Consider the following 24,678-nt stretch of genomic DNA (forward strand, 5'->3'; position numbering starts at 1 on the left):
TATCCTCCCCTATGATTTTTGCAGTCACAACACAGAAAGGGAGAAAACCTGAAAGCAAAATTGACTCCTTTTGATTTTTCCCAGTTCAAGAGAGGAGACATGCCAGTGGGAAAGAGAACAAAAATCATGCTGAGTAAATCTGGATTTTAAACTGCCTCTAATGATCAACAGCAATCATACAAATATTTATTTCTGGTTTTATAGTTTATTTGTGTTTAAGCTGACAGCAGATCTTTAATTTGATACTCAGTCTTCCTTACATAAAAATTTGTATCTTTTAGATCGGTTCTTTAATTATTCACTTCTGTAGGAGTTCAGATAGCAAGTTGTTGGGGGATAATTTCGTCATACACTGCCTTAGCATGTACTTTCTGTTCACTAATTCTTTGGTTGCTGATGCTCAATTTGGTACTAGAGATCAAATCCTGCTTGCACTGAAGTTGACAAGAAAATGTGCATTGAATAGGGTGTTGATTTTATCCTTACTGTTCATGCCATAGTGGGAGCTGCCATAGCATCTAATGCCAAGTCTTTAATACCTATCTAGTCCTTTGAAGTGCAGCTCCTCACATTGGATAGTAAGCATTCACAATTTCAAACGAAAAGCAAGGGAAGGACCGCAGCCCTGCTGCTGGAAGTGCAAAAGAGAGGTATGAAGTGGGAGGATGTCTCATTTATTGCGTAACAGGTTGGATAACTTTTTTGCATGTGGTTTGCTCATGTGGCATCAGTGACATGGATGCGCAACCCACAGCCACGGACAGGTCTCTGCAACCTGCCTGTTTCCTAGTTATTATGGCTCTAACGTGTAGACCATCATGCAGACAAGCATCTAGAGGTATGCTGCTAAATCTATATGTATACGCAGAAATACCATGATACATGGGGTTTTCTCCTCACGTGTTTAGTGTTCAAAATTTCCATCAAATTCAACAAGAGCTCTGCATGTAATATAAAGCAGCTGTTTATGAGTGCTTAAGTAGTTAGGAATCAAACTTCAGGCAGCCAGATTTGAAAAATGTAGTCAGTCTTTAAATGATGTGCTCTATTGAAAGGAGTCTAGTCTAAAAACGCTCACGAAGTCTGAGAGTTTATGATGTAAAGAAACCTGTAGCATGCGGTGCATGCTTCCTACTTTTCCTGGATTTCATTATGCCTTCCTGCCTCACAGAACAGCTGTAACATTAAACCCATTGAAATTTGTAAAGTGCTTAGAGATCCACTGAAGGGAGGCAGTAGAGGAGTAAAAGGTACTCAATTTTCATTGCTATTATATCAGGCAAGATAGTTTCCAGAGTGTCTTCATAATAAATAAGAATAAATAACTGCAAATGTAGAGTCAGTTCTGTGCTCATTAATAGATATCTTTTGGGCTGTGGTTGAGGAGAATCTCTTTCAAGGAGAAGGTGAGTGTATATTTGAAGATTTGAATTCATATTTCAAGACCTTTCTTGGGGCCATGGCTTGAAGCATCAGGGTGCGCTTTACTAGTGCATGAACACTATCCAGGTCTACTGGAATTTGAATAATAGTGGCAAATAGTTTATTTGACCATTTTCTCCTGTCAAATTTCAACTAGATTTTCAAATAAATCATTCACCAATATTTTTTCCTCATGATTTTGTTAGCTCAATAGCCAGCTGAACAATATTAATCAAATAAATTACTCACTTTTCCCCCATCATTCTGCAAATAATTTATTCACAAATACTTTTTACATGAGGCAGCCAGCTCTAGCCAGGACAAATCAAGGTAATTTCCTACTCTTTTGATCAAATGCCAGTAGGACTTTATCTTGGACAGCTCAATAGAGACAGGTTTTAATGCATAATACATAATGGGTAAGCTGAGTTTTTCACAGTTCTTTGTGAGGTCTCTGCTATTGCCCATATTTCTGTTCAGCTACTGAGAGAGGAATGACAGGGGGGCATATATTTTCCATCCAGGTATGCTCAGAAGCATTTCACAAAACCAACCGTACAGCTTCGAGGGCATAGGGCACAACCGTGGTGGGACAGCCCCTTGGCTGGAACATGCAAGCTGTTTAATAGAGCAAGGCGAAATTTAACAAGAGCTGAGGAGAGGAAATGAAGACAAGCATTGTGCCCGCTCCAAAACACAAAGGGAACCTAGAGGCAGAATGAAATCAAGCAACATGGAATTTGGCCAGCACGCTGGGGATAACATCTCTAGCTCTTGGGAAAAGGGTGTTTAAGGAGCGGTCAAGACAGAAGACGGCACATCCCCATGTAGATGTCTCCAGAACAACGTTCGCGCTGTGGTTCCCTTTCCCCAGGGTTCTCATGCAAGCAGTTTGGAAGCCGCTGACAGTCCCCTTCCCGCCCTTAGTGGCTGCCGAATTGCTGACGGAGCAGTTGAGCACGGCCTTATCTGCCTATCCCTCTCTTTTGTTGTGGAGAGCTTATGGCTGCCACACACCAGCAGCAAGGGGCCTCACGTAGCTAAGGCAATGGGACCAAAAGATTTCTCCCCTGCTAAAGGTTTGCAGCTAGCAATCTGCACTGCACATGAGCAGCACTTTTGCAGCCCCTGCCACTAAACAGGGTGCTGGGTCTTTGTCAGGGTGGGTCCTTCTGCTGTTGGTCGGAGATGTTTGGGACTTCTGAATGCTGTTTACCCTTGTACTCCATGCTGTATGCGGGCCCGCTACGCAGTTGACTTGCCTTTGTCGTCTGCTGCTCAGGCAACAAGGTGGGGAGAACAAGAGTTGTTTATCCATGTTTGCCACGAGAGAAACTTTGCAAAAGCTAGCAAGTATATGCTGGAGGAGTGGCGCCAGTAGAGAGTGGTTGCATGTGGGTTTCTTTAGGATCAGCGTGTGTTCATGTTCATGCAGATATGTGCATGTGTATTATTTAATGTAATCCTTCAATCTTGATGGTTCCCTGAGATTCTGTTGGCTAATCTAGTACCCCAAAATGAGAGATGCCTTCATCCTATGCATTATGCAGGAATCTAGGTATGAAGAAATGTAGGCAAACATTTCTGCAGCATCATCAATAAATGGATTACATGTGGTATCTACCCAACAACAACATGCTAAACACTGAAAGTCAAATGGGATGCCTTCCTGAGAAACAAACAACTGACCACATATTTACTCTGCATCTCATAAATAAACATGGAGAAAGCACAAAAACAGAAGAAGATATTTGTCTCGACTTTATACTCGGAGAAAGCTTTTGACTCATTCTGGCTCTCATAGCTGAACTATACAAAATGGAATTGGCAAGGGGGAAAAATGACATAATCACATACATGTAACAATCCATTGAAAGTAGGGCACACAAAAAAGAGAAGAAAACAGGCTTTGAAGGAGAAGGTAGACTAACACAGCGGTCAGCTTCAGGCCTGCTCTTTCTGTCATCTATGCTGGCGATTTATCAGCCTCAGCGAAACGGTTTTCAAATTGAATGAGGGGTCTCAAACACCTGCTTAAATTGTCACAACATTACGAAACGTATTTTAATGCACCCTGTTGCAAGGCCATGTAGTGAGGAAGGAAGAACATCACTGATGAATGGTAGGATAAAGGTGCTCTCTTGGAAAACACAGATGCAGAAAGAGACTTGGGGATTCAACATGGGTAATGGACTCCACAAGCTTTTTGTGCAGTGTAGGCAGTTAACGGTCTAATTCCATTTTTAGATATGTGAGAAAGGGAAAACCAAACAATGACTGAGAAATGATTTTTACTCCATGCACAGCATGTGTGTATAGACCACAATGACATTGTATCCAGGGTGGGTGCCTGCGAGCCAAAAAACACTTAGAAACATTGGAGAGTCCAAAAAATACTGCAGTGGCTGAAACTGAATCTTACAATGTGAGGCTTCAAAGAAAACAATCTATTCAGTTTAGCAAGGAGAGGTGAGAGGAGCACCATGTATAGTTACTTATCCATGAAAATGGGATAGGTGCGTAGTTTTGTAGACAAAGGCATAACAAGTTCCGATGTCTCGAAGTTGAAGTTAGACAAATTCAACCTTGAAAGAAGCAATTTCCTAGCAGCAAGGATAATTAAACATTGGAATACATTAGTAGGTGGAGTAAGGCACTTGCCATTACTTGGAGTCTTTAAGACGTGTTGTCTTTCAAACTCACTTTGATGCAGCTGCTGGGAAAAAAATCTATGGCTTGTGTATATGGGTCAGATTAATGGGTTACAGTGGCCCCTTCTGTCTGGAAGTCTGACTATACGTGAGGGAATGTGGTTCTTACTAAATACAAAGTAAAAGAGTGAGATGTCGCTTGTTGAGAATACCACACAGGATAGCAGGGGTTTACCTATTCTTTTCACCAGTGTAACTAACAGTGCGTAGCAGTGGTGAAGTAGATGCTGGTATCTGGCAGTTACAGTAAGGGCAATAGGGAGTTTCAGACTGGACAGTCACAAGGAAAATCTTTCCAAGGACATAATGAAAGTCATCAAGTCACTGCTCTAACTTTTCAGCACTGTAATTCAGGTCCTGGACCGGTGGTCCTCAGCTAGCAACAGAGCACAGGAAACAGGAAGCACAGAGCAAACGGGGACTGGGGCTCCTGCAGAATCAGTGGCCTTGTGCATACAGTGAACTTTGCATCCACAACTACTTCCATGTGTAAGTATCAGGATCGCTGCTGCAAGGCTCAAGAGGCACAAGGGGATGTATTTTCAGGACTAGAGTTTGATGAAGGATCAGCAGTTTAACCAGCATGATGGAAGCTGACCAGTAAGGGTGAGAGGCCTTCTAACCTGTTTTCTGAATGTGATGTAAGGGACGTGTCTTGGTTTACAGAAGTGATGTTTTCCAGTGAAGAAAAAATGTGTTTGAATGCTGGCCAAAGGAGGAGAACAGAATGATCAGAAACAGGCTGCAAGAACAAACAGGCATATAAGGGTACTGTAAACATAGAATAAGACAGTCTGGCTTTGTTTGGGCAGCCCTTTCTCAGTCACGCTTGTGGATTCAGCCTCATCTGCGGTTTGGGAGCTTGGAGAACTTCAGTGTGGACAGGGCTAAGTGCCCTCAGGCGCTTCGCGGCTGCAGCTCTGCGAAGAGATCTACTGTGTGCTCAGGTAATTGTGGTTGGAGGGCGAAAGTTCTCCTCATCACTTTCAGGAGGGTCTTGTTTCATTCCTATCAGGCAACACCCTCTCTCCTGTAAAGCATTACAGAATGAATAGCAAAGTCCAACGTAAAATCCAGTCTGATAACCATGCTCGGTTACGAACACAGCGCGCACTTCCTGCTAGTGGGAGCAAACAACCTCGCCCAAGCCAAGGCATGCGCAAGACCAAGGTGCGCTGGAGATGCTAGAATAAAGCCTAAACCAGCCATTTTGTGCAGGAGCAGCAGCCCAACACTGTGCATAGGCTCCAGAGATTCCCCACACAGAGAAGCGCGTAACACGGATCTGGCTCCACGAAACAGCAGAAAATCAGGTAGCCTGAAGGAAGCCTGGGCAGCAAACAGCAAAACACACACAAGGAGAGCACCAATTTTGCAGATAATGTGGCAAGGGGATTGAAAGAGCAGATAACTCTCCAAGTTACTAGGGAGCAGGCCAGCGCCTCAGTTCTTTGTCTTTACAAACAAACAGGAAATTAAATCCCTGAGCAAACAAAAATCTCTGTGAGCAAGCCGGGAAGAAAGGCGGCGAGTGGTGGCATGAATGCCATGCAGCGGCAGCCCCTTGTTGAGTTCGGCAGGAACATGAGCAGGGGAAAAGAACCCCAGTCCCAAAAGAGGGCATGGCTGCTTGTGGGGCAGCTGCCTGGCACCGGGACTGCTCCGGGGAGCGGGCAGGAGCACAGGCCGGCCCACAGTTGCCACGGGTGCCCGTGGAAGGCCAGGGACACGAGCGGGCCCCGGTGGCAGCGTTTTTTGAGACGATGCACGCACGGATGGGGACACGAGTGGACCCTGCAGTTCGGGCTGCGTGACCAGGTGTGAGGGAGCCTCCCTTGGGGGGTGTGTGTGGACCAGCAGGCAGCCCCCGCCTGGGGCTTGTGTGGTGGGGACAGGGCTGGGGGTGACCCCCCCCCCCCCCACGTCTGCGTGGGGGTTCTGTGTGCGGGGACCCTGCGCTGGGGGTGTGTCTGTGAGGAAAGGGGGCACCAGCCCACCCCCACGCTGGGGGTACCCCGTGTGCGAGGACGGCGGGCAGGAGCCCACCCCACCCCACAGTGGCGGGGGCAGGAGCGGCGCCGTGGCGGCCCCACGCACACGCAGGGCCCCACGGCCGCCCCGCACCGGGGACCCCCCCACGGCGCCCCCTCGGGCCACGTGTGCGGGGCGGCCCCGGGAGGCAGGGCAGCACCACCCGGCTCGGCTCAGGGCTGCCAGCCCTGCGGCGGCCGGGCGGGCGGCGGTGGCGGCCGCTCTCCTCCCTTTTAAGGCGGTGGGGGCCGGGCCGGGCCGGACCCCCGCGCCGCCCCCGCTACCTGCGGGCGGGGGCGCAGGGGGGCGGGCGCTGGGGAAAGTTTGTCTCTGTGGTTGGCTGCGCCGCGCGGCGCGGCCGGTCGGGGCGGGCGGGCGGCTCCGTGTGCTCGCAGGGCAGCGGGAGGCGAGCGGCCGGCCGAGGAGCGCGCTGCCGCCGGTCCCCGGGCCGGGAGAGCGTGTGCGCCGGCCATCCCCCTCGCTGTCGGGAGAGGCACCCGCGCAGCCCTGCCAGCATGGGGCGCGGCGGGGAGAGGGCGTCCTGCCTGCCTCTCCTCCTCCTCCTGCTGCTGCTGCTCGGTGAGCCCCGGGGGGTGCGCGGCCGGGTGGGGGGGGGGAGGCCGGGCCGGGCCACCTCGCCCGCAGGTAGCGAGGGAGGGCCGGGCCCGCGGGCGCCTCGGCGGGGGGAACCGCCCGCCCCGCCGCGCCCGCCTGAGGCGCGGCGGAGCCCGGCCGGGGCGCTGCCCTCCGAGGGGCGGCGGGGGCCTGGGCAGCGCCGCCCGCCCGCCGGGCTCTGCCCCCCCGCCCCGGCTGGCCGGGCCCCCGCCGCCTTGGCGCCTTGGCCCGCGGGCGTGAAGGGCCGGCGCTGCCCCAAGGGCTCCGCAGCCCCCCCCGGCCCTCGCTGCTCCCTCCAAGGGCCGGGGCGCGGGGCGCTGCCGGGTGTCTCCCCGAAACTTTCCGGGGCCTCCGCAGAGTAGAGATGGGGGGGGGGGGGTGCTGCGTGGCGTGGTTCCCCGGTGGAGAGGGGTTTCCACAGGCGGCCGGGGCCAGGCGACGGTGTAGCCGTAGTTGCCCTTACGCGACCTGGTGCCCGGGCTGTGGCCGCTCTGAGGTGAGGGCAGTGAAACGTCACCTCGCAGGGCGTGAAGTCACTCGTGTCAGGGCCGGGGTGTGTGTGTGGGGGGTGATCCTTCTCCTGCCCGTCCCACGAGGGAGGCTGCAGGAGGGGCCCCCGCACCCCGGCAGCGGAACCCGGGGCTCTGCGGGCACACGGGTGGTGTGGGGGCAGCGAGCCTGCTCCTGCACCCCCGCTCCTGCCCCCCGGGGTCTGCCGCCTCTGCCGCGAAGTTCCCCTGCGAAGACGTGAGGAGTAATTGTGTAGGTGATGTGTTACGCCGTGTTCGCGTAATTGTGTAGCTGTCGTTAGCTTAACGTGTGGTGGCATTGTTCCTTACCGGTGTCAATGCCAGGGCCGGCAGCGTGAAGAAGTGAAGACACTAGCAAGAAGTACACAAAGGAGTAGGTCGTGGGTTTTGGTTTTTTGCTCCCCCCCTCCCCCCCTTTTTTTTTTTTTTCTTCAACATTGGACTTGTAGCATTGTTGCTAACAATGTTACTGAAGTAGCAGTGAGTTTAACTAGAGAACAAGAAGATTGTTCAGGTAAAATAGTTATGCATAGTATTTAAGTGGTTCCGTGTCAGCTCTGTGCAGTCAAAATTATGTTAGGTGCCAGTGAGCAAGCATGCCCCACAAATTACTACATGCAGTTCTTGATTCAGAACACTTGACTAATGGCAGGTAGTAAGCGGGAGTCTTTTCCAGATTTGGGGTGGAAGGAGTGAGTAACTGAACAGTGCCCCAACCCTGTGCTGCAACGCTTTTCTTTAAACAAAACTCTCTTTGCTGACTTAGTTTGTGCTTGTACTTTTGACATTGCTATGACTAATTCTTTTTCTGAAGTCTGCCAGAGCACTTTCCTGATGGTTCGGCTGTTGAATCTTTCATAGCCAGGTCTGCGGAGCAGATAGTTACAGTTGAAAAGTCAGCTTCCTAAATCTGGGCTCATCCCAGTCTCTTTCCTGAGGCTGCTTGCAGGCAGTGAGGCAATCGGGGCAGAGGGGTGTCCATCTGCAAGTCAAGGTCCTACCACACAAAGGTGTCCACCATGCTTTCTCTTACTTGCAGCTGAGGTTAGTCGTCTCGCTTATCTTTACAATATAGGCATTCTGCCAGCTGGGGAAACAGTGAAGAACTGGAGAGAACACCGTTAGTGTTTTTGTTTAGAAACAGAAAGGGAATAAAATTTTTCAAGAGAACAGTTTAGTAGGACAAGCGGAAAATCAGGACTCTCAGATACTCAAGGTCATGCAGCAAAAAGTAAAAACAATTAAGGATGACGTGCAACAGGAAAGTTGCTTCCTTCTTAATTCCAGACAAAATAATTAGAAGAACTTAAAATGTGCATGCACAGATATTTGGCCACTGTTCATGGTATGGTTTGTCTGGATGTTCTGAGTTGCCTTTTGGTGTGGTTGGTTTTTGGTTTTGTTTTTTTTTAATTGGAATGGTGCTGTTAAAATTGAAAGTGCTTTTTTGTGCAGGAAAAAAAAAAATCCCCTGAACTTTTCAGTCTTACTTGTGGTGTGTGTTGCAGTGTGGTTATCTTCTGATACCATTACTTGTAGCTTCTGTGAGATATTCCAAATGTTAAGAGGTTGGGAAGGTGGTGTTCCTCTCACTCTGGATGGGAAAAGTACGCTTCTGTGAACGTGTTTTCTAGCAGCTCTTTAATAGAGAGACAGGTTGGGACTCTTTGTTAACTAAGTGCTGCAAGTGTGGAGGAATTCTTGTATAAGGGAGGTGGAGGGAAGGAGTTGAAGCGTAGAAGACTTCATCCCTTGCGTGTACTTAGACTTGATTGTTTTGTTTGGATCTTTATGAAATAACCCAGCAAAAGGATGCAAATGGCTGAAGTATTTGGCTGTGACAAATAAGAATGTTTTCTCATCCTTTCTCCTGGATCCGGTATAGTTATAATCTGTTTGGTATGGAGATTGTGGATCCTGAGATTAAGGCTTGATCTAGTCTCTCTCTTTTCTTCCCTCCTCTGGTGTGGTTAGATGCTGAGAGGAGAGGGTAGCATGAGGGCATTTTGCACTGCCATTGCCTGTTTTATGTGTGATTTCATTCTGCAGTCAATCTGCCTAAACCTGTGAAATGCTCCTCTGGAAACCAAAACATCCCTTCTAGGACAAGACATCAAAAAGACAAAACAGGTATCTGGTGGTTATCAGGGCGCGGACTGTAAAGTAAACAGTAAGCCTTGCAGCTCCCGTTTTTTTGGTTTTTTTTTTTTTCTCCCTCTGGTTCTTATTTGAGATTCAAGGTAAGAATTTCAGTCTATCTGAAAAAAGCTGGGTTTTATTTAAGTGCTATGGGGCTTGAGGAGAGCAGGCAATCAGTAGATCCTGGGGGAAAACCATTGATGATGGGTTTCCCAGAGATGGCCTTTTTCTTATTACCGTTTAGACCTGTGTGACACTTGCTGTCTGCTACGATGAAAGTCAGTTCCAGCATGCCAGATCCCCAGGAGCCTTGTGTATACATGAATAGAGTTGTTTCCTACAACTCGTATCCAAAATTCTTTATTGTTTGGGTTTTTTTTTTCCTTTTCCTCAGAAGCTACAACAGTTAGTCATTTGAATCAAGGTTTAATTCAAGCTCTGCAATAGAAAGCTTTTGGTAATTAGTATAAGTTATTGTGATCATGAACTTCAAGGAAAAGCGTGCTTTAATCTTTCCTTGCATTTGCAGCTAAAGTGAAAGCATTAGAAAATGGGAGAGCCTCAAGGTTTAGGGCAGGGAGACGATGTAAGGATGATTGCCCACAGAGCGTTCAAGGTATGTTAGAGTGGAATCTGCTTCCCGTTCCCTTGATGGTGCCTGCTCGCCTGCCGGTGAGCTCAGGGCTGGTGCTGGTGGCCTTTGCCTGCCTGCTGTTGGAAGAAGGCAGGCTCAGATCCTCACTGGTACTCGGAGAAGGAGCTGACAGCTAGGCCTGCCTATCTCTGTTGTAGCTTTAGAGGTGGTTAAAAAGGCTTCCCAAAGGGGAAATACCGACAAGCCAGTCCCAGTCTTAGGAGCTGCAGACTGCTAAGGCAGTAGAAGCACATAGAGAGCGTTGGAATTGGTTGGTGAGGCACGGAAGGGCAGGTGGTGTTGCTGAGGAGGAAGCGCTTTCCGTGTGGTTTTGCCATGTTGATGCGTTTTCTTAGTGTGTAGGCTGTGGGAAGATGTGGGAATCAAAGGACGAGCAGTGTAGCGAGTGTTTTTTCCTTTACACCCCATGTTCTTTTGGGTTGGCGAATGATAGCTTAGTCACCTTTTCTGGCTCTCTTGTGTCTTTGTAAGTTCTTGTCCAGGGCTCCTTTTTAGGGAGTCCGGTTGCTTTTTCTGAAATTCTTCGACCTTGTTCTCCAGGTTTCTTGATTGCTACATTTCAACATAGCAACAGCTTGCTCTCTTTAGGTAGCCTCTGTTGTATTTGGCTCTAATCCCTGAACTGAGGTATAAACCTGCCTGAACAAGATTTGAAGTAAGCAGTAGGGGTCACTTAAAAATGCAGCCACATGCTTGATTAGAGGGGAATGTACTTAAGAAATAATATATATTCATCCATCTAGCTATATAAACAAACATTGGGGACATCTGAGATTTCAGCTTTCACATCTAATAAATGTATGGGTTGATTTGTTTTCATGTGGTGGTTTTTTGTTGTTGGGTGTTTTTTTTTTTTTTTTTCTTCCCCCCAGTCTCCATAATCCTTGCCAAACACTTACCTGCAAAACAGACCTGTATGTTTTTTTAATAGGGAAATGGTTACATATCTCAATAAGATACTTTTAGAAAGTGAACATTTCAATTGTTTGTTTTTTAGATGCCTTTCGCTGATTTTTTTTTTATGTGTGTGGAGTTCTGTGTTTTAGGAGGAAGGGAAACAGACACATTATCTGAAAATGTGAATTCTTTCAGATTATGTATAGAAATCAATCACTTGAAAGTTAAGTTGGAAAGAACTTGAGGAAAACATTACTAACATGAGCTGGGTCAAAGTAGGGGTTATGTCAGTGTCTATCAAGGTCTCTAGTAGTTTCAAAAGAAAGATACTAGGTGAAGGATAAAGTAAGAATCTGTATCATAATGCAAAGAAAAATATCTTTTTAATACTTTGCTTTTGACTTTTATTGGAGATGTTGCAGTTGCTTCCCAGGCCCCTGCTAGGCATCCTGCTTGCTCAGATCTGCAGTAGTGAGTGATCAAGTCTGTTTTCTAGACACCTGTAAGGTGAAATTGTCTAGTGATACCAATGTTTCAATTTCTGTCCAGAATAATAAGCAGTTTCCTGCATGACCCTAGTTCCTAACCTGGACAAGGTACCCCAAAACTGGATCGAACAAGACAGGGAGAGACTGCAACATAAGCAGTTCTTGTCTGGATTGTTAGTATGTCCTGCCCTAAAGAAGAAATGAGCTAGTATCAATGAGATACTAAGCTCCAATTGTCCAGTTTTTTGTCAGTTGATTCTTTAAAAAACCTCAAGTAGTAGCTTTCTTCCAAGGCTTGAATATCTGCTGAGAAGGGCTTCAAAAATAACGCGATGAACTTTTAATACACCTTATGCATTAGGTTTTGCAAGGGGCAAAGGTATAAAATCAGTTTCAGACCAAACTGCTTTTGGGATAGGATGATCTGAAAAATAGTTGCTCAGATGCCAAAAGCCTTGAATAATGTCTTTCCAGATCATCAGCATATCTGAAATAAGATAAGAAGCAAGACGGAAGTTATGGAACTTAAAAAAGTTTCTTAGTTTCTTGAGTTTCATATTAGAAACTGGCTTATTTGTTTACCTGTCAGCTTTCATAATTGTAAAGCATAACTGATTTCTTCTAATGGAAGACTGAGACAGAAAAAAAAGAATTTAAAAAAAAATTTTTTTTTTCCTTCTGGAGTTGGAAGAGGTTTCAAAGCTGGGTTTCTGGTGGAGACCACTATCAGCTTTAACTATGGCATTCTGACTAAGTTTAAAGCCAGCTGGATGGAAGGTAGAACCAGTGTTGCTAAATGCTTTTGTTGAGTCTTGTGAAGTTATAAAGCAGTATGGTAATGCTGGTAGATTTGAGTTGCTGTAATTGCCATGGGGACTGCTTGAAACTTGTGGTAGAGTGTTGCAGTCAGCGCTCCTTTTCTTTACACTAGATGAGGCAGGGAAAGTCTTATGTGACAAGGTCTGAAGAAGCAGCCTGGAGAACAGTATCTTTTGTATGCAGCAATGGCAAAATACTGCTGCAGAAATATGAAGAATTGCTGAAGCAAGCTGAAGTATTTGACTAGTGATAATCTCTTATGGCCAGATGGAATTTGCATGGATGCTCTAAAGGATCTGAACTGTTAGCTGAGCTATGGGAAGAATAGGGAAGCAAGTAAGACACTGAGTCCTGGACAGGATTTCTTTTAAAAAAGGATCTTAGGATGGTTTTTGGAATTAATTGACTTGTGAACTTCAGGAATGAGAACTAATTAAAGACTGGAGCTCCCAGGCAAGCTGTCACAGCTGCTGATAGGCAGGGCTGCCAGCAATGCCTGTAGTATATCTGCTTGATACTTTTTGTTATAAGGGCCATCTCTTAAATTGTTTATTATTCTGCAAGACTTTAGGCATTCAAGCTGAAATTTTCTGGGCTGGGTGTCTCCCACAGGTTGACTTTTTTTCCTAGGACATCCCCTTCCACCTCCCCCCCCAAAAGCTCCAATATTTCCAACCGTTACACTTGGGGAGGGAGCAGGGAGAAGCAGGGTTTTTTTGGGTTTGGTTTTTTTTTTTTTTTCTTTTTAATTCTTGCGTGTTCTGCATGTTCTGGCCAATTCTCCATCCTCACTCTTGAACAAATAATAATCTCAGCTGCTAAGCTGAGAAGTTCTAGCACCTCCATGCTTTAGAGCAAGAGCTGGAAATTTGGCTAGAGAGTTAACTTGCATCAAGAATGTGGCTTTTGCTGTTCTTATGAAAAATGTCCAAATTTGGCCACATTATAAGACTTGGAAAAGCATCAGTTTGTAAATGCTTGGTAGGGAATTAGTCTCAGGTCCCTAGAGAAAGCACTCTGTCATTGCTTTTAAGGTGTCAAAGGATTACAGCTGAAATTGGGGGCAGAGAAGTAGAAGCCTCCTTTTTATTCTGGTTTCAGACTTCTGTAAATGTGTTGTGAAGTCTTTTTTTCCTTTCTCTTTTTCAGTCTCTTTTTTTTTTTCCCTTTTTGTTTTTTCTTTTTTCTCTCTCCCCCTTCTGCCAAATTGGCCAATGCTGGAGCAACGTGCTGGTCTGTGTGGATCACTGATCGTATCTGCTGTGAGAGTCTGCTGCTTGTAGCACAAAGTATATATATCATCTTTCTTATATGTGGCTTTAAAAAAAAAAATCAATGTAAACTTTATGTGTGGTTTTTAACTTTTGTTCTCTGGCTTCAGTTCTTCTCTCAGGCTTTTTCTCAGATGTCCCCCATTGTCCCTTACTTCATGCTGGCTGTAAAACAACTCCTGCTGCTATAGTCGCTCTCAAAAAAAAAAAAAAAAAAAAAAAAAGAGTAAAGAACTTATGCCACTCTTTCTGTTTAACAGGCTTGATTAGTCTGGACTTGCCTTTCTGCCGACTTTCTTAAAGATGTGGTTTAGCTATGCTGCTTAGTGCTTGCTTCATGACTGCAATTTGCATGCTTTCATGCTTTTCGAGTTACTCTTTTCTTGCCGTATCAGTAACCATTAAAAAGAGTTTGGTGGAACCATTACTGGGGGTCATGTTGGTTAGCAAGAGTCCAGTTCTGACAAAAGCTAGCTCTGCTTAGGTTTGCCAGTCTTAAAAAGAATAATTGCCAATGTAAAGGACTTTGTTTCCGTGCATGTTCTGCTGTTAGCTCCAACTGCAGAGATTTAGCATCGTGTTTCAGTCTGTCTTTGATGCAATGTGACTGTGGGGAATCTTTGAGCAGCCTGTAACAGCATTGTTCTCCTACACGCATTAAAATGATTGTTGCAAGAGAGGCATCCACGGGGACCTTTGCCAGCTTGTTATTGATGTGTTCAGTTTCATCTATTGACACACTACCCTTCATTATTACACAGTGAATCCTGTGGCAGTGGAATTTGCTATTAAATCTGCCCTGCAAAAGAGAATTGGCAGGAGCTGCTTTAAAAGCAGTGTGACCTCTGCGTTTGCAAAGAATAGCTTCTAAATACGAAACAGATGCTGAACTAATAGGGGATGCTTCCTAAATTTTCAGGGTACCAAACATAGTGATTTTGAGAAAAAGTCTGTATTTGCATAATTTGTGAATAATCATTTAAGTTTTTATACCCTTTTTTCCAGAAACGTATGTCTAATCAGTACATGTATTCATTTGTGCTTGAGTACAGCAAGTAATACTGAGGTGAAAATAGGCAATTATTTGTTAATAGAAACTGTTAGAATAAGCAGCGAGGAGTTAGTCTTTCTGTCTGTGCTCTAATCCTCTTCCGAGTGCTCGAGGGTGGGTGGGAGACATGGTGCATCTTCCTTTGCCTTTTGCCATTGCCACAAACTATCTTGTGCTTTCAGAGCACCACCCATGATATTTACCCAGATGTTACAACCTCCACCATCTCCCCAAAAAAGCGTTATGTTCTTTAGAAGCCCAGTGGCATACTGTGTATTGGGAGGTGGTGTCAGTGGATGGAATTTATGTCTATGTAAAGAGCCTTTATGTTGTATGTAGAGTGTGCTTGTTCATATTCAGTTCATATGGAGATTTAAATTAATGCGGAGTAGTAAGTCTATTGCATCAACCTTGTTTCCCTTTGATCTCAGGGTTTGGTTCTAGACAAGGCATGCTGTACCTCTTGGCTTAGAGAGCTTACGTGCTTGGAGCGGGCTTCATCAGTGAGAAAATAAAGAGCATGACAGCTTATCCGAGACAAAATCACTCTGTGATTGTCTGGAGGTGGGAGGTAGCAAGGTAAACCTGGGTCTTTCATGTCTATCACAAAGCAGGGTTGAATGGACACGAAAGCTATTGAATAAGCCCTGGTTGCTGGCAACTGTATTAATAGGCACCTGTCAATAGTTGCAAACTGCTGACATCCCTAGGTTTGTGGGTTTATATATTTATTTAAAAAAAAAAAAAAGTTGAGAAAATAGCATGTATAGCCAGGAGTCAATGGGCACAGAAGTGGGCCATTGCTAGAAATTAGAGGTGGAGGAAGGAAGGTGAGGAGGGAGTCCTGGAGCAGGACAGACTTCCCAGAGAGAAAGGGAAGTAGGGGAATAGCTTGTTTAAAATGGACGCATGAGTTAAAGGTGCGTCTGCATGAGATGGTGGTGTTGGGGCAGTTATCACTAAAAACCAGCCTTGGTGAAAAACACAAGTTTCTCAAAACTCTGCAAGCAAATCTTGGAATACCCTAGTTTTCTAAGCAAAGCTTCCTGCTCACCACTGGCAGGTAAATGGAATATCTAATTGTAGACTCCTGCAGAGTTTAAAATAAGGACTGAAGTGTGATGCATGTGGCTGCAGGGTATGCTGTGGCATCTGAATTGATGCTGGTGTCTGCCTTTTGAGTCTAAAAGGGAGGGGCAAGGGGGAGGCTGCAGTACTGTGAATAGAGTTACTGGGTGGAGATGTCCTTCCAAAATAGCCGAAGAAGAAATGAGACTTTAGATGGTACCCTTGTTCCTGCTCATGACCAGCGGGTGCAGGGTGTGTGCCTGTTCGACTTTGCCTCATAAACCTGTAAGGATCAACAGAGATAGGCCAAAGCTACTTAGAAAGGAGCTGTTAAAGGTGATTTAAAGTATTTCTCACTGACCCTGCTCTTGGTGCAAGCAGTCAGCTTTTGGTTTGTATGTATATAGAGAGATTTCTCTCCTTGTCTGAAGCAGAATAAGAAACTAGTCCCCTTACAGTGCTTTCATGGAACATGCATATGCCATGCAAGTAACTGGCTGGCTTCTTTTTCTTCTGTATTTTCTTCTTTTGTGGCACTTCTGGTATTGGTGCATCAGGGTGAGAACTCACTTTGCATATGTGGGTTTGGCCAAAGTCCAGCGTGAATACTGTTCTCACATGAGTGACAGTCTGGGGTCAGCAGTAATCCTCCAGTGTCAGGGTTGCCTTGTTGCTGTAGGATCTTGCTTGCAGTTCAAAGCGGGATTTTGTTCAAGTGACTGTCATAACAGTCGTTTCTTGGAATTACTGCCCTGCAACTGAGGTTTCCACCTCAGAGGAGGCTGCTAGCATGTCACCCTGTGACTGCCACTTGGTCTGAAACAGTGTGTTCAGAGAAGGTGTTTGCTGGGCAAATAATCAGTCACAGAGCTACAGGGTGAGCCTTGAAGAAGAGCAGGCTGTGCATGGAGGTGGGAAGATGTTTGGAGGTTTTGGCAGGGAGGAGGCAAGAGCCAAAGCTGCAGATTCTGTGAATGGCATAGTGATGAGTGATGAAGAGCACTTCATGCTGATGATTGTTTCATCTTGGCCTGGTGGTGTAAGGTCTTTTTTGACCCTGGTGCACAGGAGGGGCGGTAAAAAGAAAAAAATGGTGCCTGAGGTACCTGGGTGTGAGGAGAGGGGCCCATGGGCTCACAGAAGATCTAGCAGTGACACATGCTGGACCTCCTTAGGACCTGTGTGCATTAAATGTATTGAAGGCCTGTTGAGAAGACAGATTGTAGGTTAGTATTCTTTTCCCCTACCTCCTTGCTTCTGTGTCAAACTTTTATGTTGACAGGGTTAATGCGATGGACAGCTTTGGTCTTGAAGCCTTGTGCTGATTGTTGGAGGACAAAGATACCTGATATAAGGGCCCATGTTGTGAATTGGTGGTGGAGGACGACTAGTCTCAGGGAGTTTGGTAATGTGAAGCTAGAGCTTTCTGCTTTTGAGTGTGCGTGCATGGATCCGGCCTTGTGTCTATCTTTTGCTGGGCCTCTGTAAAATGAATTACTGGTTTTGCTTCAGTTGAGTGAACATAACGTCTGCTGGCCTGAGCAAAATAGCAGCAGGTACTGGGTGGTGTTCTAGTCAACAGGGTCGCTCCCTGAACAAAGCTGAGTGAGCTCAGTACCCAGTTTCTGATACAAAACCTCCAGATGCGTGTCGGCTGTGGCTGACACATGCACATGTAGGCTGTGGAGGGGACAGCCCTGTTTGCCCTGTTCTTGACTGTTTTGTTTGTGTGGGTGAGCAAAGAACTTTGGCCTTCAAAGTTATGTGAGTGCCTCTCAGTACTAGTTAACATCACCACTTCCCTCTGTATCCCCCCATCAGTTGTTCTTTTTACATGCATTATAAATTTGAAAGGCTCATGAATTGACGATTGCTTTCAATACAAGGAGATTTTTAACTTGTGGTAATTAATGCTCTACCTTTAAGACCTCCGTATCGTCCTGGATGTACGCCAGCAGACTGTGACAGGAAATACCCTGATGATTGTTCTTGTCTGTTTAGCAAGACCCCTAAATTCCTCACAGGCAATTGCATGTGCCCACTCTCTTGTAATCTGATTATAAAATTTGCTCCTGGATGTTACGTTTATCCTGTTTAAAACGGATCTCTAGTACTTCATCAGAGGCAGTAGGGTATATGGGTAAGTCATGCTGGGTTTGGACACTTACTCTTTGAAGATGTGCAAAATGGAGCAAGTATGGCTACCCGTGCTCTTGTTCTGCTGTGGCATTCTTTGGAAACAGCAGGTTCTTACAGTGAGTGTAGCTTGGACGGTTGGTGGGAGTTTGCGGGGATCTGTGGCTCTGCTTCAGTAGCCTCTGCCGCAGGAGCCTGAGACTGTCTCCTAGCTAGCCTGCCTGTACTGAGGTGGTTCTTCTTTTTCTTGAAAAAGATAGCATGTGTGCTTTGTATCGAAATAGATAAAGGGTAGTGAATACCTGCTGGGAAACTTGAATAGCACTCATTTAGACAAAATTCTGCTTATCTGGTGGGGTATATTGTTGGCATTTTTAGGAGAGTGGAATCTCTCTCTTGCCCTCTTTCAGAACATCTGTTTCTGTGCATGAAGTAATCTTTTGCCTGCCTTTTTTCCTCCGTTTGAATCCACTTCCACCTAAACAGTCTTCTCTGCAGCATCAGAAGTATGAATGCCAGCATGGATTTTGTCAGGTCATCTTGGGTGTTTTGTTCTGCAGGAAAGTCACTACGGGCAGTAGCACTGGAGTGTATGCTTCTGATAGGGCAGAACTGTGGGAGGCTGTGGGACTTGAGCTGAGCTGAGTTTGAGCTTGTTGATGCAGGATGATAGCAAAGGTATAATTGTGCATGTGAAACTTTACAGAGGTTCCTCACTGCATCTGTCTCAGAAGAAGGACCCTGAACGGGGCAGGCAAAAATACAAGTACCTTAAACAAAACTGCCCAGGAAAGATAATTACTCAAGTGTTAAACTGAGTTTTTTTGTTTGTTTGTTTGTTTTTTAAAAAAGACCCTCTTTGGCAAAGAGGGACCTCCTTTTATGATAAAGGCAAAGAGAGGCAAAGAGTGCTTCTTTTCAATCTAGGCACAGACTGGACTTCTGTACTTTAAGACTTCCTAGGAATCCCTTGTCCAAGGCTTATTTATTCCTTGTGAAAGGGACAAAGATCTTGAAATAATCTGTGTTTTGTCTGGGGAAAGGCAAAACCTGATCTAGTTGTGTGCTTTGTACCCTGCATTTTGACTCTTGGTAAGCTTACGCCATAAAACTACAAACAGTGGAGGCATTTGTAGGCTGCTCTTGCATGGCATTATGGCCGGTGCTCTTCTGCTTGAATTCTTTGAAATGTCTTAATTTGATGTTGTGGATTTTAACTGGTTTAAGCTCATGGGAAACGCTCTTCAGATCATTAATCTCTAAAAACCTGTTCTTATTTCTGAAAAATTAAGTGGGGAGGCAGGGGGTGAGGTGAGAGGAAAGTTGTATAGTTAACTAGTTCTGTAGATGCTGTATGTACCACCTTCTATTTAGGTCTTTACTAGCAGCAGGAGTGCCTTCTAGGTACTTTGGTACTTTCTTATAACAGTAATAATACTGATTGCTCTCTAATAATAAACAAACTTTGTTATAGGATAGTGCTGTTAACATGATTTATGACTGCCATACTAACAATAGAGCTAAACCCAGTTGATTTTGTGATGTAGTAAAATAAAAAGTGAGCAGGGAGTATAAATAGCACTTTAAGACTTCAAAGTACAAATTTACAAACAATGAAAAAATTAAGAGAAATAAACAGTTTTGTTGTATTCATGTATGAAGGGCTCATCAGTCTTTTTGTTATGGTTCTTAAATTGTTGTGTATTGCTGGCATTGGACATGGCTAGATGTGGAGCTGGGAGGAGGATCCTTTATTTTTAAACCATCCATTGAGAAGTCCGACTACATGTACACTGCATCTCTTTCTGAGTATTAATGCAGGCATAACTCCTTTTCTTTTGCCCACTGGGGCTTAGATATAACAGTGACTTTTTCAAGCAATGCTATCTTTTCAGATGTTATGAAGCAGGAGAGCAAGGGGAATTTCCTGATATTGCACAGCATTCGGTGCCTTTCTTGCTTATCCTTTTTCTTGGTTAAAATTTGTGAGATCAGGCTTTCAGTTCAGTTTTGTGCAGCCTGAGTTCAAGGCCTAAGTGCCAAATGAACACCTCTTGGGTATAGGTTGGTGTGGTACAAATGTATTTCACATTTCTGTTTTCTTACGTATGGGTCCATGTTTTGTGTTTGCATCCTGAAGGATATGTCAGTTCATGTTGTCTCTGGTGCTAAGGCTGGGTGAACAGGTCTCCTTGACTTGACGTGGCTGCCAGGATATGTTCTGATAAAGGGATCAGGGCTTGCTCTGCACATTGGACAGCAATATTTCGTGCTCCGTCTTTCTTGGCCTAATCAGAAGTACCTCTGGGGAGTATCAGCTCTCCCTGTGCGTTGAGTATATCTTCTTTGTTACCTGAGGGCCGTTTGCCCTCCAGTGAAGCGGGCAGTTCAGAGACACACCTGTTAGCTAGAAATCTCAAAGGTGCTTAAAAGGTACTACTTAGAATCTTCTCTCTCAGTTTAAAAGTGTGGACTACTAATTCTAGTGTCTGTGGCCAAGTCCATCTACAGCTTTCCAGGTGAATTTTAACAACCTTGACTTTCTAAATTGGTGGTGTACTTCTCACTTCTGTTCTTATACTGATCTATATTGTGTACTGTTAGACAGCTGCTGTGTTTGCATCAGACATCATTTCTTTTTGGTTGATGTTAAAATTGTTTCTTTGCGTTAATACAGTGGCTGATAGAGACTTGAGACTTCCAAGTCTGCAGGGCACTATTGCTTTTGGAATGGGTATTTGGAACTTGCAATGTTGTTTTTAGTTCTTACGCTACATATGAGTACCAGTTCAGGATCCAGAAAACGGCTGGCATGCTCTCTCTTGGGATGAAGTTTGGCTGTAAAGTCCTTTGTTCTGTTGAACAATGTACTCTGGGACATAACTGTTCTTCCCAACATAGCAAATGTGAGGAGGCCTAGGGTGAATGCAATCTGCTGTCTGTTTCAATGTAAGCTGATTGTAAGTGCTAGGTACTGAATAATTTCAGGATATCCAAGTTTCACCCAAATATTAACAGCTACTTATTTTGTACATAGGTTGTCTTATTAAATAGTGTAACCTAGAACAGCTCTGCAAGGAGATGGGAGCAGAAAAGAAACAATTAAGTATTTTCCCTCTGGGCATCTTTCAAAAACTGTATTCTCCTCCTCCTGCTATTTTAATGTCATGTTGGTTCTCTGCCCACCTTTCTCTCTTGTTTCATGCTCTCTTCTGATTTTTAAGAGTTACTTGAAAATTCTGTGTTCTTTCTCTCCTTTTTTTTGTGTCTCTCCTCACTGCTGGGCACAGCCTAGTCACCAGCCTGGGTGTCTCTGAGGAGCAGCGGTAGTAAAAGGGTACTTCTGAGCTCCTACTTCCAAAAGCTGTAGAAAGAGAGGAAAGGCTGATACCAAAGATCCATTCAGCCTTGTGTCTTGCCTCTGACAGTGGCCAAGAACGGATGCCTGCCTAGGGAAGAGTGAGCATACCATGTTACTATCCTAGTGTATTGTCTCACGATCACCTGTAGCTTGGAGGCTTCCTAAGTGGTATCCTCCTGTTTAACCTTGGATATTTCCTCCAGGAGTTTGCTGGCTCATGGGTGTTGCATTTGGCTACCTCTGAAGTTTAGTTTTCTCAAATGTTCTGTGTGATGGTGCATATTAAATGATCTCTGACTGTGTGTTAATTTTCCCTTTCCCTTTTATCACCTGTGGTGTTGACCTTCCTATACACAGCATGCCAATGACAGCAGCAAAGTAAATACTTCTGAGATACATTTCTTAAAAGTGGGAATAACAGGAAACATTTTAATACGTGTATTTAGGCATGCTTAACTGAAAATTAGTAGCTAATGGCTGAACACCAAACTTTACTAAGACTCCAAGCAGTAATATGTTGTGATGCAGTCTTTTATTACGTGGCTGCATGTCGGTTTTTGCAAATGTCTAATGGCATAAAATTCTCCCCAAAACCTTACGTGTGTGTGACATTCTGTAGTGCTATGTGTTACTGTGTATACTAGGAAGGCTGTTCAGTATTGGTTGTAGAGGTAAGAGTAGATACTACTGCAAATGCTGCGAGTTAAAACAGGTAACAGTGAAAACTTGCTGGCATATAATCTAAAAGGAGAGAAGACTTTCAATTTGTGATGGGGAACATGAGAAGACTGCTGGACTTCTTCAGCCAGGTACTGAATTGATGAACCTTGCTATTCCGCTACTGGAGATAACAAAATACCTGCACTGAAGACAGGGCAAGGTTTTCAGAGGTGATGGAAGGCTTGAGGCTGTGAGCCTGAAACTTTACAAAGAGACTTGGTTCCCCAGAAGGTTCATGCTTAGGGTTTTTTGAAAATTGAACCTCTTCATTTCTTGAACTAGCTAACTTTGGTCACAAAAGTGGAGTGTTTCTGGGTTTTTTTTATTGCTTGCTCTAGAAGGTGCAAGTACAAAGGAGTTTGTTTCTCCCCAGGACCGGGTAATTGGGAGTGGAGTTGTACCAGGTGCGTATCATGCATGAGGTAGTTCAGCTCTCTGCTAGTTTCCGAATCTTTTGTGTGCTGCCCACATGCACATACCTGCCCACCTGTTCCAGAAAGTCTCTTCTTTTTGTCCAGTAAAATTAATCTTCTAGTAAATTAAACAGCAGCCACATACAATACCATTTCCTTTCACATGTGAGAACAGCTTTCTAGAGGTAGAATTCAGGGGCATGGACAGCTAATTACACAGCTAATTTGCCATCAAGCTCTCAGAGGCAGTGAATGTGAGCAAAGTTTTGACTCTTGCATGCTTTTTTGAAAATTTTGGCTGTTAAATTTTTGAGCAGGGAGAAGCGACATTGTGAAGTGTGGGTGGATTTCCTATGCTAGCCATACATTTGTTCATGGCTTAGCTCACATTTGTGATTTAGGAAAGGGTTTCCATTTCCACACTGAAGTTCAAGTTAAATGTGAACAGCCCTTTAAGTATCATTTAGGAGCACGCAGGCTGCATCTTTCTTACCATTTTTGTTGAGGTAAGGATTGAATTTCTGAAGGTGAATCTCCTCACTGTCCCACTTTCTGCAGGTTGCTTTTTACTGGGAAGCAATCTGAGTGTGCGATTAGGATTCCATTGGATGTAACTGAAGCAGAATTCTCACTCCAGGAGCATATCTCCTGTGCTGCAGGTGCCCTTGGGTCTTTGGCTTATGGCACCAAACCAGATCCAGTGAAAACCCCAAACATGCATAGTGTGATTCTTGGGGCCTCAGCACCAACTGCCCTCTACAGTCTTTTCTCCTTTTGGACTGTGCCAGGTGGTAAAGTAGCCAGTTGTGCTAGTCTTAAATTTCTGTGTGATGGGGGATAAGCTTTTTTGCTTTTTAAATATTAGTGGAGTAAACAAGCAGGCTGTCTTGAGTTCCATCTACTGATCTATACCTTATTCTCAATTTTCAGGAGTCTTAATGCAGCCAATCAGATTGATTTGAATGTTGCTTGTGAAGCTTTTTGCTGTGTTTCCAGAACTGTCCATGTTGGTATTTGTCTCTTTCAAATAATGAAGAGTGCTGTGGCAAGCCTGTTTTTAAAGCCAGCTGTTTTGCAGACCCATCTGGGGGTAATTTTATTTAATGGTCTGTGTGGGTGTTACACAGACCCTCTTAAAGACCTTGACCGGAATCCCTGTGTGCCTTCTAGATGTTGTTTTATGTCCGTGACCTCTCATCTTTTTCTTACCTGGACCTCTTTCCTCCTCTTGCCCCCTCTGAACTGCTGACCCCCTCCTTTGCAAGAGGGGAAACAATACTGTAATGAAAAATGTCTCTTCCTGAAACAGGGGTAATGTCATGTGTCCACTTTTTTTTTCATGCCAGAGACCAGACTAGCTGCCTTTTCTGGGGCAAGAGAGTTTCTCATCGTCAGTGCCATAGCAAATAATAAAAGCTCAGCAGCAACAAGTACTGCAAATACCTTGCAGTCCTGTTCTCAATTACAGAATTAGTTATGTAAATCTTGTATTAAAGGAGGAAGAGCCCTGATGCCTCTTAAATCACCCTGTGTGTGCACGCATGCGTACAATTCCTTTTTGTCTAGGAGAAAAATATCTGTGCTCCTAACACGCAGGCTCCATAGAGATTAGCATACTAAACAGTATTCCTCTGCATGACCTGAAATTGGCTTTTGAGTGCTAATTGGATCTATGGGCTTTGAAAGAAGGGGTTGGAAAACACTGGTCTCTGGTTTTCTAGGTTGCAGACAGCAGTATGGATATGGAGGTGCTGTAGGTGCCCAAATGAAGTTGTTGGGGGGGCTCCTGAGCTACGGAGACACCAGTTGATAGAGCACAAGCTAACTGCTTTGCATTTGCTTATGTCTTCTTTGCCTAGCTGTACATATCTTTATGTAAAGAAACGGGGTGATACAGTGCAATGAGCACTAAGCCTGAAACCAGGAGTGCCTGTGATCTATTCCAAACTGCTCCTGTTCTACTGCATAAGTTTGGTTTAGTTGGTTAATCTGTCCAAATACATCTTCCATGGCAAAAGAGCTGGCAATAGCTGTGCTACTGCACTTACCTGTATGTGCCGACAAGGCACAAGCACTCATTCCCATGCCGTAGCACCCATTCTGTGTGCATCTGTTGTTGGCATTTTTAATGTGGCCGCTTGCTTGGAGATTATTTATGGTGGAGATGGGACTATTAGATAATTAAATTACAGATGAAAAGGATTATTCTATAAGCACTGAGACCCATCCCTCCACTGGCTCCTATGGCTGCAAATCAATTGTCAAGCATGGAGCCAAGGTGAGCCAGTGCCATATGCTGCCTTGTTCAGCAGTTCCAGCAGCCTTGCTGCCCAGCCACCTCCTTCCATAAT

General features: G+C 45.0%; 1 protein-coding gene across 1 annotated transcript in view; it reads left to right on the forward strand.

Moving 5' to 3' along the window:
- Positions 1–5,288: 5,288 nt before the first annotated feature.
- The window catches only part of PTGFRN (prostaglandin F2 receptor inhibitor), a 66,338-nt gene continuing 46,948 nt past the window's right edge, over positions 5,289–24,678 (forward strand). Inside the window, 4 exon segments of the mRNA XM_075712019.1 lie at positions 5,289–5,303; positions 6,317–6,566; positions 6,569–6,648; positions 6,650–6,743. Of these exon segments, the coding sequence (XP_075568134.1) occupies positions 5,289–5,303; positions 6,317–6,566; positions 6,569–6,648; positions 6,650–6,743 (439 nt within the window).

The sequence above is a fragment of the Pelecanus crispus genome, chromosome 1 (genome assembly GCF_030463565.1).
Source record: "Pelecanus crispus isolate bPelCri1 chromosome 1, bPelCri1.pri, whole genome shotgun sequence".
Lineage (NCBI taxonomy): Eukaryota > Metazoa > Chordata > Aves > Pelecaniformes > Pelecanidae > Pelecanus > Pelecanus crispus.